Consider the following 20,907-nt stretch of genomic DNA (forward strand, 5'->3'; position numbering starts at 1 on the left):
AGGCTCTTTTGGGCAATGGTCTCAACGGAATCGATCTGATCCGGGTCTGGATCTCCTGGCGGGTGATCCCATTAAGCCGCCGCCCCGGCTTAATGTGCGAGTACACAGGACGAAAGGATGACCCCCAGAGACACAGCCGCAATGATCTTCCGGAAGATGTTGCAGAGGAGATGACCAAGGCTCTCTTGAACGAGAGCCTAGCAGACTGCGGGAGGACCGGGTTAGCCCCCTTCTGCAAGACCAACCCAGCCCCAGCGGTAAGCCACTGCTTTAAACATTTTATCTTTGTCCACAGATAACCTTCATCTGGATCTTTAAGAAATCATCATTGTATTTTTCAGGCTGACGACAAGTTCTGGCGGGTCAAGTATGACCATGACGCGGCCAAGAAGGCCAGAAAGGCGAAGAAAGCCGCCAAGAAAGCCGCTCCCCGTAAGAAGGGAAGTAGGCCCACTGCTTCGGAGCTGTTGCAGCTAAGTGACAGCTCCGATTCTGAGGTAATTCCTAAACCTGTAAGCTCTTGTTATACTTGTTGTTTTAGTTCTGTCCGCCTTATCAATGCTGTTTATCAACAGGAGGACACCGGAGCCAGTAACCCGGTGGTTGAAGAGGTAACAATACTTTCCTCCGACTCGGAGCCCTTGCCACGGCTGAAAACCCGAAGAGTAACCCGGAAAGTAAGCTTTTCCCATCCTTTAGCTTACCAAGATCCTCAATTTATTTTGAAGCGACAGGTTCATGAGAGCCGGCGGCATACCCGGACCAACAAGGACACTGACCTCTCCTCCGGGTTACCTGATGCATCAAGGAAACGCCGGACCGAGGTAATCGCAAAATTGTACCCTTTTCATCCTTTTGCGGGTGTTATACGCCAACCACTTAATTCTTCTGACTCAAATTATCAGGAGACTTCCCCTTCTTCCGGCGATTCTATGCAGTCGAATCTGCCGGCTTTCAAGACCGTGCCCGGGTAATGATAACCATCTCATGTTGTTCTGATCTTTACTCATACTTTTTGTACTAACTTTTGTTGTTCTTTCAGTGCCCAGGCAAAGCTCACCAAGAGGGCAAAGAAAACCAAGTCGGCCGGAGAGCCGGATTTGCCCGTACCGGAGGTGACGGTTCAAGAACCGCCAGCTGCCTCCGCCCCCGAAGCCACCGCTCCAATCGACAAGGCACCTGTAGAAGCTTCTGCTGACCCGGAGGCCTCCGGCTCGGCTCAGCCAACAAATGACCCGGACGTGGAAATCACCCGGACGGAATTTGTTGAGCCGGGGAGGCCTACGGCACTGGCCAAGTGCTCTGCCAAGGGGGAATTACTGCAGCCCCGCCGGGTCAGTCTGGATCTAACTGACTATGCCAACCTGAGCATCGGAGAGCTCGTCTCCGGCTACATCAGCCAAGTGCATAAGAGCCGGGACGCAGAGGTTGCCATGGTGACCTAGATCCAGCAGAAATCTGAGGTATTATCCTTCTGTCCTCTTACTTACTGCATAGTGACCTTTACCATGCTAGCCCCCAAGTCGACGACTTATGATTGAATGTGTTGTAGACTTAGATTCCGACTTGCTTCCATAAACCGGTAATTTGTAGATAGGAACAGTCGATACACATTAGCCCCCAAGTGCCAAGTGTCTTTGCTTGGAAAACACTTGGGACTTATCTTCCGGCTTGCTTCCATGAACCGGAAATTGGTAAATAGAAACGTTGAACATGCATTAGCCCCCAAGTGGCAGGTGTCTTTGCTTGGAAAACACTTGGGACTTTAAATTTGTATAGTAACTGTTCATGTCATAACCCGGATATTTATACAGGCTGCTGGCAAGAACCTTGAGGCTGACCTCGCTGATCTCAAGAACCGGCTGAAGATGCAAGAGATGGAGACCCGGAAGGCAAATGCCAAGTTCGTGTCCAGCATCACCGCGCAAGAGAAGCTGAAGACGGAGTTTGACGCTGAGGGGAAGGCGTGAGCCGAAGAAAAAGCCGCTTTGGTGAACCGGGCTGAACAGGCGGAGAAGGCTCTCTCCGAGAAGACCGCCGAGCTCTCCGGCCTAAAGTGCCAAGTGTCTCAAATGGTTGCTGCAATCTTCGGTAAGTCACCCGCCGGTTTTCATCCAGTTTAAAATTTTGATGCCTCATAACTCACCCTTGTTGGCGGCTTAACCTGTTCTATGAAACAGGTTCCAGAAGTGCCAACCTCAACCAGAGTGTGGTAACCAAACTAAAGGCCGTGTACACCCTGGTGGAGCAACTCTACACCGGGTCACAGCATGCCTTAGCCGTGGTGGCCTTGTCCAACGAGGTGCCGACTCACCTGGCGGAGGTTCTTCGCCGGCTCGCCGTTCTGCCTCAGCGTATCCAAGAACTGCGACGGGCCTCTGCAAGATCCGGAGGGATCGCCGCGCTGAGCCGGGCCAAGGCTATCTTGCCAGAGTTAGACCCGGCAGACATCGCCCTCGGCTATCCAAGTCTGAAGGAAGACGGCACGGCTTTCGACCAAAAAGACTTCGCCGCCTGCATGAAGATCGTGCGCCCGGTGACAACTCTTATTGGAAACGACACAGATCTGACCAAGTACCAGCCGGGTTATAATGCGGAAAATCAGAGGATCCCGACCCCTCGCTATGAAGCCCTGAGTTTAATCCCGCCGGCTCGTCAGCACACCTTCACCCCGGAGATTGACCCGGCCGGGTTAATTGACGAGGAAGCCCAATTCGAAGCGCTGAGCGGCATCGACTGGAAGTCGTCGACCTTCCAGACCTTGGGAACAGCCGAAGGAGAAGAAAGAGATGAGCCGGAGACTTCCACCCAGCAAGCGTCTTAACTTCTGCAGCCGGCTTACCAAACAATGCTCCACCCTTTTGGACTCGATGAGTCTTGTAATAGAGTAGGTGCAACACTTTATCTTTGCCGTGCCATCGTGCACGTATTGAATGCTGAAGCCTATTGAAGTTGTCTCTTGATATTTCTCCGGGTCATTCATTCTCCTTAGTCTCAAATAATTGCCTTGAACTATCCTGCATAAAAGGACAAATCGCAAGTCTCTAGGCGGCTTACCGCGCTGAGAATCATCGGTTTTAGATATATAACCCGAATATGAATAAAAAAAGATTGACCCTTAATGATGTCCTTAATGTAGCCGTGATAACACACTTAGCGGCCTGCAAGCATATTTCCGCTTTAGATAACCCGGGTAATAAGGTTGGTACCTTAACTCCGGTGTACCTGTCTTAATGACACCTATTGTGTTCAACCAACACTGGAAATCAAAATTTAAACTGGCCAAGCGAGACCCGGCTGTACACACTTTGACATAATCAGAGAAAACTTGTGATAAAGCGGAAGAACTTGGGGGCTTCCGGTTCGAATACGACCAGAGACCCGGCCCAAAGGGGTTAAGCTAAGATTCGGATACGATCATATAGCCCCAGTGGGTGTGGCGATGCCAATCAAGAGGGTACGGACAGCTATGTTCTCTTTGGTTCGAATACGACCCATGTTTGAACAGGAAGCCCCCAAGTGATTTTAAGAATTGTTTAACGACGCTGATTCGAATACGATCCACGTCGGTTCTCAAAGGGGTTAAACTATGATTCAAATATGATCAGAGAAAACCTCCCAATGAGCTCGGCACTTTGCCAATCAAATGGGTATCGACAGCTATGTTCTCTTTGGTTCGAATACGACCCTTGTTTGAACAGGAAGCCCCCAAGTGACCTTATTACCTGCGGCTAGATTCGAATACGATCATAAGCCGGATCCTCCTTCAAGTTACCATGTTAATCTTGCAAAGAAAGCACGTGCACATTTGGAGGAGAAAAAGGACAGAGGTCCTGCTTTATTGCTTTATCATAATATATACATGGCTAAGAGAAATATGTACATTATGAGAGCCGGTGGCTCAAGTGTAATAAGGCCGAAGCTGAGCGTCAATGAGGTAATACGACCCGTTGTGCAAGTTCTTGTTGACCACAAAGGGCCCTTCCCAAGGCGGGGATAGCTTGTGCGCATCAGTTTGATCTTGGATGAGCCGGAGCACGAGATCCCCTTCCTGGAAGACCCGGGATTTAACCCGGCGGCTATGATAACGGCGCAGGTCTTGTTGGTAAATCGTTGAACGGGCTGCTGCCACATCATGCTGTTCGTCCAGCAAGTCAAGAGCATCTTGGCGCGCCTATTCATTATCCGCCTCAACGTAAGCCGCCACTCGAGGTGAGTCATGACGGATGTCACTGGGGAGGAATGCTTCTGCCCCATAAACCATGAAGAAAGGTGTAAAACCTGTAGACCTGTTAGGAGTAGTGTTGATGCTCCATAACACGGAGGGCAACTCCTCCACCCAACAACCCGGCGTCCGTTGCAAAGGGACCAAAAGCCGGGGCTTGATGCCCTTCAGAATCTCCTGATTAGCTCTCTCAGCTTGACCATTGGATTGAGGATGAGCCACTGAGGAAACATCAAGTCGGATATGCTCTCGTTGACAAAACTCTTCCATGGCGCCTTTGGAGAGATTGGTGCCATTGTTAGTGATAATGTTGTGCGGAAAACCAAAGCGAAAGATCACCTTTTTCATAAACTGAACCGTCGTGGCTGCATCACACTTGCTAACGGGCTCCGCTTCAACCCACTTGGTAAACTTGTCAACTTCCACCAAAAGGTGGGTCTTCTTATCCTTGGACCTTTTGAAAGGCCCAACCATATAAAGCCCCCAGACCGCGAAGGGCCAAGTAATTGGGATCATCCTCAGCTCTTGAGCCGGTACATGAGCCCGTCGCGAGAACCTTTGGCAACCATCACACTTACTGACCAAGTCCTCTGCATCAGCATGAGCCGTCAACCAATAAAAACCATGACGAAAAGCCTTGGCCACAAGAGACTTTGAGCCGGCGTGATGGCCACAATCCCCTTCATGGATCTCACGCAAGATCTCTTGACCTTCCTCAGGGGAAACACAACGCTGAAACGCTCCCGTAACACTGCGGTGATGCAACTCCCCATTGATAACAATCATTGACTTAGCCCGCCGGGTTATTTGCCTGGCCAAAGTTTCATCCTCAGGCAACTCGCCCCGGGTCATGTAAGCCAGATATGGCATTGTCCAGTCTGGTATGATATGGAGAGCCGCCACCAGTCGTGCCTCCGGGTCAGGGACAGCCAAGTCTTCCTTTGTAGGCAACTTAACAGAAGGGCTATACAGGACGTCCAGGAAAGTGTTAGGCGGCACCGGTTTTCGCTGAGAGCCCAGCCGGCTTAAAGCATCCACCGCCTCGTTCTTCCTGCGATCGATGTGTTCCACTTGGTAACCCTGAAAGTGCCCAGCAATGGCATCAACCTCGCGGCGATAAGCCGCCATGAGAGGGTCCTTGGAATCCCACTTTCCTGATACTTGTTGAGCCACCAAGTCTGAGTCGCCAAAGCACCTTACCCGGCTTAAACTCATCTCTTTAGCCATCTGAAGACCATGGAGCAAGGCCTCGTACTCAGCCGCGTTGTTAGTGCAAGGAAACAGCAACTGTAGCACATAATGGAACTTGTCACCTTTAGGGGAAGCCAACACGACTCCAGCCCCCGAGCCCTCCAACTGCCTGGACCCATCAAAGTGAATAGTCCAATATGTGTTATCCGGCTTCTGCTCGGGTACCTGTGACTCTGTCCAGTCATTGATGAAATCCACCAAGGCCTGAGATTTAACAGCAGTGCGTGGCACGTACTTGAGACCATGAGGTCCAACCTCTATAGCCCACTTAGCTACTCTCCCTGTGGCCTCTTTGTTTTGAATGATATCACCAAGAGGGGCAGAACTGACTATAGTGATGGGATGACCCTGAAAATAATGCTTAAGTTTCCGGCTCGCCATGAACACACCATACACAAGCTTCTGCCAATGCGGATACCGCTGCTTGGAATCAATGAGCACTTCGCTGACATAATAAACCGGCCGCTGAACCGGATGCTCCTTACCCTCCTCCTTGCGCTCCACCACAATAGCCACACTGACGGCTCGTGTGTTCGCCGCTACATATAATAATAAGGGCTCCTTATCAACCGGAGCAGCAAGGACTAGAGGCTCTGCCAGCTGCTTCTTCAAATCCTCAAAGGCAGTATTAGCTGCATCATTCCAGATAAAGTTATCAGTCTTCTTCATCAACTGATATAATGGCATGGCCTTCTCACCCAGACGGCTTATAAACCGGCTTAATGCAGCGATGCGACCCGCCAAGTGCTGAACGTCATTTATACACGCCGGCTTAGCCAGGGAGGTGATGGCCTTGATCTTCTCTGGGTTAGCTTCAATGCCTCTGTCAGAAACCAAAAAACCCAAGAGTTTGCCTGCAGGAACACCAAAGACACACTTGGCCGGGTTAAACATCATCTTGTAGACCCGGAGATTATCAAAGGTTTCTCTCAAATCATCTATCAGGGTTTCCTCCTTTATGGACTTAATCACAATATCGTCCACATAAGCATGAACATTGCGCCCAATCTGTTTATGAAGACAGTTCTGCACGCAACGCTGATAAGTCGCCTGTGCACACTTGAGTCCAAAGGGCATGGACACATAGCAGAAGGCTCCAAAGGGAGTGATGAACGCCGTCTTCTCCTGGTCCTTAACCGCCATTTTAATCTGATGATATCCGGAATAAGCGTCCAGGAAACTTAAACGCGCACAACCGGCCGTAGCATCAATAATTTGATCAATACGGGGAAGGGCAAAAGGATCAGCCGGACACGCCTTGTTCAAGTCCGTGTAGTCTACACACATCCGCCAAGTGCCGTTCTTCTTGAGTACGAGCACCGGGTTAGCTAACCACTCTGGGTGAAAGACTTCAACAATAAACCCGGCCGCCAAGAGCCGGGCCACCTCTTCACCAATAGCTTTCCGCCTCTCTTCATTAAACCGCCGAAGGAACTGTCTGACCGGCTTAAATTTCGGATCAACATTGAGAGTGTGCTCAGCGAGTTCCCTAGGTACACCTGGCATGTCAGAAGGTTTCCATGCGAAGATGTCCCTATTCTCACGGATGAACTCGATGAGCGCGCCTTCCTATTTCGGATCCAGATTTGCACTGATGCTAAACTGCTGAGATGAATCTCCTGGGACAAAATCAACGAGCTTAGTTTCATCAGCCGACTTAAACTTCATCGCCGGCTCATTTTCCGTAGTCGGCTTTTTCAGAGAGGTCATATCTGTTGGGTCAACATTGTCTTTGTAAAACTTCAACTCCTCTGTTGCACAAACAGATTCTGCATAAGCTGCATCGCCTTCCTCACATTCCAAGGCCACCTTCCGGCTGCCGTGAACCGTAATGGTCCCATTGTGACCTGGCATCTTGAGCTGTAAGTACACATAACACGGCCGTGCCATGAACTTGGCGTAAGCCGGCCGTCCAAATATAGCATGGTACGGGCTTCTTATCTTGACCACCTCAAAGGTCAATTTCTCCACCCTGTAGTTGTTCTCATCTCCAAAGGCCACTTCCAATTCAATCTTGCCGACTGGATAAGCCAACTTACCAGGTACCACACCGTGGAAAATAGTGTTGGACTGGCTGAGGTTTTTATCAATCAACCCCATACGACGGAAAGTCTCATAAGGATGTTGATGCTGCTGCCTCCATCCATGAGCACCTTAGTGAACTTATATCCTCCCACCTGAGGAGCCACTACTAAGGCCAAGTGACCCGGATTATCCACCCGGGGAGGGTGATCCTCCCTACTCCACACTATAGGCTGTTCAGACCACCGCAAGTAGCGTGGAACCGCCGGCTCAACGGCATTTACTGCCCTCTTATGAAGCTTCTGATCTCGTTTACACAGACTGGTGGTAAACACATGATACTATCCACCGCTAAGCTGCTTTGGATTGGTCTGATAACCCCCCTGCTGCTGCTGATGACCCTGGCCAGACTGCTGATTAAAGCCCCCTTGACCGTTCTGAGGATTAGAATTTGAGCCGCCGCCCGGGCCATGAAAACCGTCGGCGCCTGAGCCGCCGCCCGGGCCATTGTAGTTCTTAAAGGCCTTCATGATCGCACAATCCTTCCATAGATGAGTCGTTGGCTTCTCTCTAGAGCCATGCCTTGGACAAGGCTCATTCAACAGCTGCTCCAGTGTTGGTCCTGACCCGCCGCCTCGGGGAGGGGGCCTCCCCTTGCGTCGCTGGTTATTGCCTTGTGCGCTGGCATTGGCTACAAACTCTAGGCTGCCATCTGCCTTGCGCTTGCCTCCTCCTTGGTTCCCCGGGTTATGCTGAGGACCCTTGCCATTGCCATTCCTCTTTCCCTTCCCTGTCCTATCATCATCTGAAGGGGGATCCTTGGTACCATCAGAATCGGCGTACTTGACAAGAGCCACCATTAGTGTACCCATATCACTGCAGTCACGCTTAAGCCGCCCGAGTTTCATCTTCAGGGGCACAAAACGACAATTCTGCTCCAGCATTAAAACTGCTGAGCCGGCATCGATCTTGTCTGACGAGTGTATGATCTCCTTAACCCGGCGAACCCAATGTGTCGTAGACTCACCCTCCTGCTGCTTACAGTTAGTCAAATCCACAATTGACATAGACTGCCTACAGGTATCTTTGAAGTTTTGGATGAACCGGGCTTTCAGCTCAGCCCAAGACCCGATGGAATTCGGTGGTAGCCCTTTTAACAAAGTGCGGGCAGTCCCATCCAACATCATGGTGAAGTACTTGGCCATTGCCGCCTCACTGACCTCCAGTAGTTCCATGGCCATCTCATAACTCTCGATCCAGGCTGCGGGTTGTAAGTCAGCCGTGTAGTTGGGCACCTTCCTAGGGCCTTTGAAGTCCTTGGGTAAACGTTCATTGCGGATAGCCGGCACTAAACAGGGGACACCTCCCGTCCTGGTAGGGATACCCACGTCGACGGAAGTCGTCGGATAAGCCGGGGGGGTCTGGTAAGCCGTCAATTGAGGCACCTGCTCCGCCTCTTGCCGTGCTCTATCTTGGTCTGCTGCATGACAGGCTCCGTTATAAGCCAGGCCATGGCCAGGAGGCGGGCTCATTCAACAGCCGGACGTTACTTGAGCCGGTCGCTGAGACCATGTGCCTGCTGTAACTCGGGCTCCGGCCCGGACGAGGGGTCGAGTGGATCCTATCCCGGCTGTACGAGTACGCCTCTTGCTGCGCCAGTGCCGTCTGAAGGAATTCCCTGACCCGGCGGGTTTCAATAGCCGTCGGAGAGTCGCCGTCAACTGGGAGAGGCGCCAGCCGTGCTGCCGCAGCGACCATGTTCTCCAGCGGGTTATTATAATGACCCGGGGGTGTTGGCACATACTGAGGCGGGGCAGGGGCACCTGGGGAGGCCCCATCACTCGTGGCTGAATAGGGGGCCCAGACCCGGGCGCTATGACCCCTGGCGGGTTACTAGACCCTGCACCTGGTGTGCTAAAGAGGTTGCGTGGATCGTAAACCGGCGGGAGCCGAGATTGGGTCTTTTGATGCCTCCTTCTCATGACCTCATTGGACGCGTTCTGATCCATCGTGAGTTGGAAGGACTGCGCCTGGATCAACTGAGTTTGGGCATCGAGAGCCGCCCTCTCCGCAGCCATCCTGATCCCTTCCTCTGCAAGGTCCTCCTTAGCTTTCACTAGATCCAATTTTAACTGTGCCACCTCTGCATCATGCTGAGCTTGATCTCCCGGGTCAACCGTGGCGGTTAAAAGGGCCGTCATCTTGTCCGAGAGATCCATCAGTACCTGAGCCGGAGAAGGCACCGGGTTTCTCGCTCCAGCCGCGGGGTTCTGAACAGGCTGTGCACCGGCCATAAAGATTCCCACCCGGCTTGGCGGCTCAAATAGGTCCGGAATACTGTCACCATCGGAACAACCCACGAGCCTGCCATCTTGAAGTTGATACAACGAGTTTGACTCATCGGTGGCCGACTCGCCGTCAGAGCCAGCGGCCGTCTCATCACCAGATCCAGATCGATCAGAGACTCCTCCGTGGATACACCCCACAAAAGCATGCCTTAAGGCAGGCCGGGCCCGGGAGGGTCGTGCGCACTGAGCCACCTCGATGAGATCGGCGCAGAGATCCGGCTCAGGGCCCGGCTCACCAATCTTGCCAATGAAAACATGAATTCCGCCGAAGGGGACCCGGTACCCGTACTAAATTGAGCCGGCGTCGGGGCCCCAGTTTGCATCATCGATGTAGAGCTTGCCGCGACGACTCTTGGTCATCCGGCCCACAGCGTATCCCTTGAGCCCTTCGAAGCTGCCCTTCAAGAACTCAAATCCACCGTGCGCTGGCCCCACGGTGGGCGCCAACTGTCGTGGAATTGTCACGGCAGATGTCCTCGAGCTAGGACTTAGTCGTGGAGCCATCGCTACTAGGAAGCTTGAAGGGGTTAAGCGGGATAAGGAACATGAGGGTTTATACTGGTTCGGCCCCTTACGGTGAAGGTAAAAGCCTACGTCCAGTTTGCGGTGGTATTGATCAGGGTTTCGATGACCAGGGAGCTTAACTGCTATGCCTGGCTCTCGACGAGATTGTTCTTGTCCCTAAACCGCAGCCGGGTCGTCCCTTTATATAGGGAGGTTGACGCCCTGCAGCTCTCAGAGTCCCGGCCGGCTCATAAGAGTGTCCGGCTCGGACTCTTAACTATTCTTGCCTTACACTACAAGTTCTACCATAATAATGATTGTAACTACGGGCCTTAAGCCATATCCGGGTCTTAAACCCATCTTCGGCCCACCGTCTTTAAGCTTGGCGTCGGGCTTCTGGCAATGACCATTAGAGTAACCCGGCCCCTCCTGGCGGGTGACTCTAAGGTCTACATCCTCAACATTTACCCTATTTTAAAGGCATGCAGAACCACTAAAGCATTGCAGAAATGGCTTAATACGCTTCCATTTTCAGCAAGATGGACCGCAGAACAAATGCTGGCAGTAAGGGACTAACATGATCAAGTAGGCTTATTCAGATAGCATGAGAATAGCTCTTGAAGAACAAAAACAAACAGGAGAGTTGGCCCTAGTATTATCTAGCATTCATTCCAAACAACCAGGAAAATAAGGTCTAATTTTTGCAAGAGGTAGTTCATTATACTTTAGTGTAATATTCAAGAATTCTAAGAAGATGTAATACCTTCTACATGTGACGATTGCCACCGGCTGTGATGGTTGCTTCTTTAGAACTTTACGAACAACCTCCATCTGCATACATAGGATTATCAATAGGATGCCATTTGAGAAACCTGAAACAAGCAAAATATAAGAGAATGGCATTATGTATGTGGACTAAAGTAATAATCTTTAGGAGAAAGAATGTCTTTTACTTGCGGAATCTTTTGGGAAAAAATTGTGTTTTGATGTTTTCTAGTTGATTCTCCTGTTGGACCTGCACTTGCTTCTTTTTTGTGTGATCTCTACTCGATTTTCTAGTATTGGTCTATTTGATACATCACCTAACAACATATCAAGTGTTCAGTCAAGCATACCATGCAACGATAGAAACAAATTGCAAGGTATTCAAAATATAGTCAAACGATACCACACAACAATATAAACACATCAATTGTTCAGTTATGATCAAGAATCTCACCAAAAGTTGCAAGTGACACTTATTCAGTATAAACTAATTGCACACAATTGCAGCAGTGCCATCGAACCAACGGACGAACAAACCGACCTAGTGAGACCAAGAAGGAAAGCAAGCAGATCAGATGGGAGGGGGTGGTTACCATCCTGGCGCGCTCGCCCTTCTCCTGGATGGCATCATCCTTGAGCACCCTCTCCATCTGCCCAACCACAAAGACGGAGAGAAAAAATGTCAGGAACGCATCGTGTTGATCCAGCCACGAAGAAGAGAACTGACGGGGGGCGTTCGGGCGGGGTACCTCGGGGACAGACGACGGCGCAGACGCAGGGGAGAGGAAGAGGGTGGGTGGATCTCGTCGGGGTCCGCGGCACACTCTGCGAGGATCCGGCAGTGCAGCAGCACGTCGTCGGCCTTGTTCACGTCGAGGTCGATGTAGTAGCTGGACGGGAGGCACTCGTAGTGGTCCTCGAGCGCACGGTCGAAGAAGGGGTCAGAGAGCGCCTCCTGGTTGCTGGCGGCCCGCAGGCGGTCGAAGATCCCCCTCCTCACGTCGGTGGTGGCCCGTGGCTCTCGGCGTCGCTGTCGGCCATCCGCCCGAGGCGGAGGCGGAGGCGAGGAGCTAGTGAAGGTGGTAGTGGAGGTGCGGCGCCGAGGGCGGGACGAGCGCGGCGAGTGAGGCATCAGGGACGGGGTGGGTCGGCGGGCGGAGGAAGAGCGGCGTGGGGTTTGTGTCCTACGGGCGCGGGTAGCGGAGTATGGTGGCGCGCGGCCGTGGGCGGCGGGAGGTAGGTGGCGGCTGTGAGTGGATCTGAATCGGGGGAGAGAGGGGAGAGGAGGGGAGTTAGGGTTTGGGTTGGCCTGCTGAGAGGTGAGTGAGAGACGTTGGATTCGCCTGGTGTGGACGGTTCAGACCACATAAAGTGGGTGATCCGTGAGAAGTGTTCTGATTGGTCCGAGAATCTGTGATTTAAAATAATTTCCAAGTACTAAAGATAGAGCTATTTTGTGAAACAGCTATCAAAAATAATTTGCAAAAGGGCATCATACAAATTTTCACTCAAGTTAGACCACATTTTATGGATGAGCGCCAATTTGTATGCATTTCTGATCTTTCTAGCTATTTTTAATCATTTTTTAGTGTCCAAACTGAGTTTTTTTGTGAAGGACCTATAATATATTTGTTGCAAAATTGTACCAAATTAATTTTATAGAACCTAGGACATATTTAATGTACAATTGACCAAACGGTTGGGTGTCAAAAGTTTTTATCCACTTCTGGTGAAAAAGACAATTTTTTGCCGATTCAGTTGGAAGCGGGTCAAATTTGAATTGCAAATGCCTCATAGTTTGCTCTTTATTTTTTCCAAAAATCTTTTCTAGGTACATAAGTATCTATAATCAGAGAAACACCAAAAGTTTTCCAAGATTGAACCTCAACCTAGGAACGGTCATGCCCGCCGTTTTGACCGCATTTTGGAACGGGCATGAAAAATTCAAGAAAAACAAAAAATTGGAAAACCTTCGCAATGTGTCATTATATGAGGCCAGGTTCTCAGAAAAATAATAAAATTGTAGTACGTCAATTATTTTTAAAAAGTGTTCTCAGAAACGAGCTATCATATGTGGAGATAAATGGCTTTCAAGCTAGATGATCAATATTATGGCATAGCCTGTTCAAATGATGTAATATTGTGCACGAGGGTGTATATTGGAATGACAAACAATGTTGCCTAAGGGAGTTTTCATTTTCTTTGCACGGAAAATTCATTTTCCATTTTTTGAGTGCCCAAAATGAGTTTTTTTTGTGTGAAGGACCTACCATATATTTGTTGCAAAATTGGACCAAATCAATTTTATAAAATACTAGGCCATATTTAATGCACAATTGACCAAATGGTTGGGTGTCAAAAGCCTTGATCCACCTCTGGTGAAAAAGACAAATTTATGCCGATTCAGCTGGAAGCGGGTCACATTTGAACTGCAACTGCCTCATAGTTTGCTCTTTATTTTTCCAAAAAATCATTTCTAGGTACATAAATATCTATTTAATCATAGAAACACCAAAAAATTTCCATGATTCAACCACTAGCTAGGAACGGTCATGCCCGCCGTTTTGATCGCATTTTGAAACGGGCATAAAAAATTCAAAGAAAATCAAAAAATTGGAAAACCTTCGCATATGTGCCCAAGTTGCCAGAAAAAATAATAAACTTGTAATACGGCAATTGTTTTAAAAAATATTCTCATAAATGAGCTATCTTGTGTGAAGATTTATGGCTTTCAAGCCTAATGATCAATCTTATGGCCACATTCATGGCACAGTTTGTTCAAATGATCTCGTATTATGCACAATGGTGCATCTTGAAACAACAAACAATGTTGCCTAAGGGAGTTTTCATTTTGTTTCGACGAAAATCCATTTTCCATTTTTTGAATGCCCGGAATGAGTTTTTTTGTGAAGGAGCTACAATATATTTGTTGCAAAATTGGGCCAAATCATTTTTCTAAAATATTAGGCCATATTTAATGCACCATTGACCAAATGGTTTGGTGTCAAAAGATTCGATCCACCTCTGGTGAAAAAAACAAATTTCCGCCGATTCAGCTGGAAGCGAGTCAAATTTGAACTGCAGTTGCCTCATAGTTTGCTATTTATTTTTCTCAAAAATCATTTTAGGTACAAAAGTATCTATTTAATCAGAGAAACACCAAAAGTTTTCCAAGATTCAACCACTAGCTAGGAACGGTCATGCCCACCGTTTTGACCGCATTTTGAAACGGGCATAAAAAAATCATGGCATAGTTTGTCCAAATGATCTCATATAGTGCACAAGGGTGCATCTCGCAATGAAGAACAATGTTTCCTAAGGGAGTTTTTATTTTATTTGGATAAAAAATCAATTTTCCATTTTTTAGTGCCCAAATGAGGTTTTTTGTGAAGAACCTACCATATATTTGTTGCAAAATTGGACCAAATCAACTTTTCTAAAATACTAGGCCATATTTAATGTACAATTGACCAAATGGTTGGATGTAAAAAGTTTTTGATCCACCTCTCATGAAAAAGACAAATTTCCGCATATTCATTTTTCATTTTTTGAGTTTCCAAAATGAGTTTTTTTGTGAAGAACCTAACAAATATTTTTTGTAAATAACTTCTCCATTTTTCAAGAACATTAGACCACATTTAATGAACAAATTTGTGTACACTAGAAACATTTTTTATAGATATTAAACGCTTTTTAGTTACACCATTAACATTTTTTATAAATATTTTTATGTATAATATTTTGAACACATGCCTATATTTTTTAAGACACACTGTACATATTGTTTATATATGTTTAACTTTTTTCAAATACATGATTAACATATTTTCATATATTCGTAACAAAAAAACATCTTTTCATACATACGTTTTGATGTCTATATTTTTTTACACATTGTACATTTTTGTATACATATAAAACATTGTTGATATTGGTTAGAAAATTTTAAATACATGAAAAACTTGTTGTTTTCCCATTTTCGTTGGGCCGAATATATGTCTTTTTTAGTAACATGAGGGCATCCCACATTTCTTCCTGGATGGGCCGAGGCCTACATGGCACATAGATTTTTTTTTAAAGAGAGAAGGTGGCCTCGTTCCACCGAGGCCCAAGCCCACCTTGAGCGACACCTTAAGTACCAATGCATCCACGTTCACAACCTCATGACCATTTATATTGGTCGTAATCAGGTAGAAATAAGGTCGTTGACCACTCTTGTCCGCTTTATGACCATTTGGTGTAAGGCAAGTTCAGGGTTTGAGCCTTTCCAAGCGAAATAGCCGTGGATTTATGACCAATTCAGCCGGGGTCACTGAGAGAAGGTCACAAGTTAACATATTTCTTGTAGTGTCATCGGAATCGCTTGCGGGTACTCTACGAGCCGACCCGACTTTAGTCACCACCATGTATCATGTATAATAGTGTAGCATGTACATACCCGTGATTACGTCCCGAAGTGACCACGGCCCGATAATATAGCGTAGCAAACGGACAAGAATGTAGGGTCACTGATGGAATACTAGCATCCTATACTAAGCATTTAGGATTGCAGATAAGGATAACAACTGTAGCAACAATAACAGGCTATGCAGCAGAATAGGATCAACCGAAAGCAGTAACATGCTACACTATTCTAATGCAAGCTGTAGAGGGAAGGAATAGGCGATATGGGGTTGATCAAGGGGGGCTTGCCTGGTTGCTCGGCAAGGAGGGGTCGTCAACAACGTAGTCGATCGGGACAGCAGCGATGTCCGTCTCGTAGTTTACCGGAGAGAAGAGGGGGAAGAAACAATGAATACAATGCAAACAGATGCATATCGATGCATGACATGACATTAAGCGATGCTAAGTGTGCCCTAACGTGGTACTAGGTGCTACTGGTGAAGGGGGAAAACATTCAGGGAAGTATTCCCGGTGTTTGACGTTTTCGGGCAGATAAAACGAAGGTGTATTGTTGCATGTTCGCTATGCTAGGGACATGTGGCGGATGAACGGACTGCATATTCCTATTCGTCTCGTCTTTCTAAGCAACTTTCATGCACAAAGTATTTTCATCCGACCTACGGATTATTTTCTAGGATTTTTCAAAATTTTAGCAATATATCGGAATTTAATTTAATTCGGAAATAAAGGACAAAATGCTATGGGTACACAGTGAGCGTACCCAGCAGTGCACATGTGTGGCTGACAATGGGGCCCAGTTGACTGCTTAGTCAGCAGTCAACGTTGACCAGTCAAAGGGGAATAGTGCAAGCGGGGCCCAGTTGTCATGGACTTAGATATTTTTTAATTAACTTAGCACTTTAATTAACAGTGGGTCCACCTGCCATGGACACATTAGTTGACCTAACACTAATTAACCCCTAAGTAAAACAAATTAGCCCAACTAATTGGGATGGCCTCGCCTGGCAGTAGCACTACCCGGCCACACACACGCACAACACACATCTCTCGGCCATGGCTATGGCCGAGGCATAGCGCAGGAGCAGCGAGCAGCACAGTAGTAGAGCAGGAGCAGAGCAGCCAAGCAGAGCCAGCAGCGCAGCATCGACAGCAGGCACCAGTGCCAGCTGCGGCAATCGGCAAGAACGGCGGCTGGTGCTCAGCAAGAAGCAACAGCAGCGGCAAGAGTACCAGCAAAGCAGTAGCAATAGCAGCAAAGCAAAAGCAGCAGCAGCAGTAGGCGGGAGCGGCGGCGAGCGAGGGCATGCGCGCGGCGGTGCGGGTTGGCGAACAAGGGCGTGGCCGGCGCGGGGCTCCCAGGGACGGCGCGCACGAGACACAGCCGCGTGCGTGACAAGTGTGAAGTTGACCGCGGCGGCTATGACATCTACGGCGACGGAAACAACATGAACGAGATGGGTAAATGTGCGGGGCCTCATAGCGGAGGTTGGAGGCGACTCGGGGCAGCCGGAGGAGGTCGAGGATGACGGCGAGATGCGGCGGTCATAGGAAGAAGAAGAAGACCGCGTCGGCTACGCGGCTCCCCGGACTGATGAGGCGTCCTGAACGGAGGAAGTCAAGGGCGGTGGAGCTCCTAGATGCCCTCCCGCACGCCGGAGACACCAGTGGCCGTGACAACGACGACGGGGCAGCAATCACTGTGAGATCTCACGAGCTCGATTCGGTCCAGAGAGGAAGGGGAACGATGGGGATTGAGGGGGGAACGATCGAGACGGGGGCTAGGGTTCCGGAGGGGCTATTCGGCGACACAAAGGGCCTCCATACACTGAGGAATTCTCACCTCTGCAATGTAACTTTGAAATAAAACTCCCTTTCACCTTAAAAAAAAAGAAACACGTGAGATATCATCTTGTATACCTAATATTTTTGATCGTGGTGAGTAGAAAAATATCACAAGGTAGACACAAAAGAAATAAATAAATATCACAGGGCTGCTAACACGAGTTGACTCCTAAGTTTTCTAACTTTTTGTTTTTTAACAAATGATTGCCTCCTGGTACCGCCGCCGGTGCCCATCAGTCACGTCGATAAATCCAGCTCCGGCGAGTAATCGTTGGGACAGGGAGAAGCCGCAAAGTCCAAACCACATCCCGTCATCACTGACATAAATATTGCATGGGCAGGTCACCTTATCTGTTTTATCCAAATGGGAAGTCAAATTGCCTGGCTGCTATAAGCTTCCTGGCTAATGATTCTTCGTAGGCATCTTCCTGAATTATTGTTTTTCTTTTCCTGAAATATTGGTTTGGTTGGTTCCACTCGCTAATTCTCCATCAGCGAGCTATAAAATGCAAACTTTTACCAGTTCATGCACATCCACATCTTTGTCACCATGGCGGCTCAGCTAGTGGCAGCACTCTCATCTCCACAAGCACTATCGCTCTATCTCCTGCTCGTCCCTCTCCTCCTCCTCTACTACTCGGCAACAACAAGAACGAGACCGGCCATCGAGCAAGCTGCGCCGGCAGGCCATGGCGAAGAGCGCCCCCTTCCTTCGCCTCCGAGCAAGCTCCCTCTCATCGGCCACCTCCACCTCATCGGCACCGACCCCCACGTCTCCCTCGCGGCGCTCACCGCCCAGCACGGCGACGGCGGGCTCCTGCTCCTTCACCTGGGCCAGGTGCGCAACCTCGTGGTCACCACCCCGGGCGCCGCGGAGGCGGTCCTGCGCACGCACGACCACGTCTTCGCGTCACGCCCGCAGAACGCGTTCGCCGACGCGCTCCTCGACGGCTCCGACATCGCCTTCGCCCCCTACGGCGAGTTCTGGCGCCAGCTGAGGCGGCTGGTCACCACGCACCTGCTCAGCGCCAGGAAGGTGCTCTCGCTCCGCGCCGGCCGCGAGGAAGAGGCGCGCCTGGCCATGGCCAAGATCGGCGACGCCGCGGCCGCCGGTGCCTCTGTGGACGTGTCCACGCTGCTCGCCACCTTCACCAACGACATCGCGTGCCGCGCCGTGTCGGGCAAGTTCTTCCGGGAGGAAGGGCGGAACGAGCTGTTCCGGGAGGTGATCGACGGCAACGTCGCCGCGTTTGGCGGGTTCAACCCGCAGGATTACTTCCCGAGCCTGGCCAAGGTGGACGCTCTGGCGCGGGTGCTGTTCCCCAAGATGACTCGGCTGAGGAAGAGGTGGGACGGGCTGCTCGACAGGATCATCGACGACCATGCCAGCAAAGCTGCATCGCTGCAGCAAGAAGAAGATGAGGAGGCAGACTTCGTGGATGTTCTCCTTGCTCGTCAACACGAGTACGGTCTCACTAGGCAGCATATCAAGGCCATTTTGGTGGTACGTAATACTTGATTCCAAGAGAATTTCTTTGCACTATCTACCACTTCTTAATGTTCACCATATATTTAATTAGATCGAATCCATGGATGCAGGACATGTTTGTAGCTGGGACAGACACGTCATACGTAGTCCTAGAGTTCGCCATGGCGGAGCTCATGCGAAAGCCACACCTCATGGCCAAACTCCAAGCCGAGGTGAGGGACAAGACACCCAAGGGCCAACCAATGGTCATGGAGGACGACTTGGGCGGCATGCCCTACCTAAAGGCTGTCTTGAAGGAGACGCTCCGGCTACACCCGCCATTGCCCCTCCTCCTCCCGCACTTCTCCGTGGACAGGTGCATCATCAACGGCTACACGGTCCCCGCAGAAACCCGCGTCATCATCAATGTGTGGGCTATCGGCAGAGACCCTGGGTCGTGGGAGGATGCGGAAGAGTTCATCCCTGAGAGATTCGAGGACGTCGCGTCCCCCGAGTACAAGGGGAGGGATTTCGGGATCCTGCCGTTTGGAGCCGGGCGAAGGATATGTCCCGGGATAAACTTTGGCATGGCGTCCGTGGAGATTATGCTCGCCAACCTTGCCTATTGCTTTGATTGGGAGCTCCTGGGTGGAATGCAGCATAAGGACCTTGATATGTCAGAGGTGTTTGGAATGACGATACACCGGAAGGAGAAGCTATTTCTAGTCCCAACAACACGAGATGTTAATCATGAATAATATATAGTTTCCATGCATTTGTATGGGTATAGATGCTATCAGAGTACTTAAGAGTGTTATTTTTGTATGCCGGTAATATTTAGATGTATGGTGCAGGTGTCACAAAATACTATGGTTTTTGTCTAGTGTCGTCGGATGAAGTTTTTTCAACATCACTTTCGAAGGCGCCACATTTAACATGGTCAATGTCTTATGCCTCTCATGAGGTTATGGGGCCTCTGCCAACTCAAAAAGTGCACGTCTGTAGATAGGAAAATGGTTGGAGTACTCAATATATATCTCTTTAATAACTTGGGCAATGTCTGGAGTGAATAGGTCAAAGAGGTTGTGGAACTGTACTTCGTTGACTCGTTCATCCTTCGTAAGGACAAGGACTACATACTCATGCCCTATTCACATCTAAGTCTTTTTGTAATTTGTATTGTCAAAATGTTTACCTTTCTTTATGCCTACATCCATGTAACTTTCCTTTGATCTCATTTGCACAGCGGCTACTGGGTCCTCATTATTACTAGTACAATGCCCGTGCGTTGCCACGGGCTCTTGAAATAGTTTGCTAGAGTTATATAAAGATAATGCATGTTAAATTTCACACGTACGGACAATATAACACAGACACAATTATTTAATAATTAAAGTACATTTTTGCAATGTAAATTGCCAAAAAGAAAAATTAACGGCATGTCCATGTAACAAACTTAATGGAGTTCCAACTAAACATCTATTATAAAATTATTAATATCTAGGTTATACGCTTAAGAAATTCTTTCACAATATACGGAAAGTTGTCTTTAGCTTCATTCCCACGATGTTTTAGCAAGTATAATAAAAACTGCTTTCTCAACTCATATCCATCCTGCACAAACAATATATGTAGTTAGTATGAAAATAAGTAACGGACAATACTCACCGTGCAAACCGGCTTGACCGTTCCACCAGAGCATAAAATGAATCATCGCTAATCATAATTCCCATTAACATCAACCAGTATTCTTGGTGTTTATTACTGTTAGTCAACTGGCATTTCAAGTTTCATTACTGCCTGAAATGAAGGTTATCACTCTAAAATAGCATGGTCATATTAGTGACCGTGCAAACTTCAAGATTTAAAACCGATAAGCAGCCCTTCAAATTGGAAAGGGTGCACGTGCAACGCACGTAAGTTTAGGAATTTCTTCATCATTTTGATTATCTAAATCAATTTTTTTCATAATAGTTGTCACAATAACATGTTATGTTTAACAAGAATTGGTCTAAACTGAAATTTTATAACAATCCAAAGTCCAATTTCGGCAAACAGCCTCCTCGCTAGCAAGATGT

At 48.7% G+C, this 20,907-nt stretch overlaps 1 protein-coding gene and 1 pseudogene across 1 annotated transcript; one reads left to right on the forward strand and one right to left on the reverse strand.

Moving 5' to 3' along the window:
- Window positions 1-11,005: 11,005 nt before the first annotated feature.
- On the reverse strand, window positions 11,006-12,156 carry LOC123142371 (uncharacterized; annotated as a pseudogene).
- Window positions 12,157-17,911: 5,755 nt separating this feature from the next.
- On the forward strand, window positions 17,912-19,654 carry LOC123140899 (indole-2-monooxygenase). The gene is made up of 2 exons (XM_044560162.1): window positions 17,912-18,865; window positions 18,961-19,654. The coding sequence occupies exons 1-2, from the start codon at window positions 17,912-17,914 to the stop codon at window positions 19,585-19,587; spliced, it is 1,581 nt and encodes a 526-aa protein (XP_044416097.1). The 3' UTR covers window positions 19,588-19,654.
- Window positions 19,655-20,907: the final 1,253 nt, after the last annotated feature.

The sequence above is a fragment of the Triticum aestivum genome, chromosome 6D, assembly GCF_018294505.1.
Source record: "Triticum aestivum cultivar Chinese Spring chromosome 6D, IWGSC CS RefSeq v2.1, whole genome shotgun sequence".
Lineage (NCBI taxonomy): Eukaryota > Viridiplantae > Streptophyta > Magnoliopsida > Poales > Poaceae > Triticum > Triticum aestivum.

Bases quoted from the DNA above. Each gene is read 5' to 3' on its own strand.
- LOC123140899 (XM_044560162.1), top strand. From the start codon at position 17,912: ATGGCGGCTCAGCTAGTGGCAGCACTCTCATCTCCACAAGCACTATCG. The intron at 18,866-18,960 runs GTACGTAATACT...CCATGGATGCAG, and splicing joins ATATCAAGGCCATTTTGGTG to GACATGTTTGTAGCTGGGAC.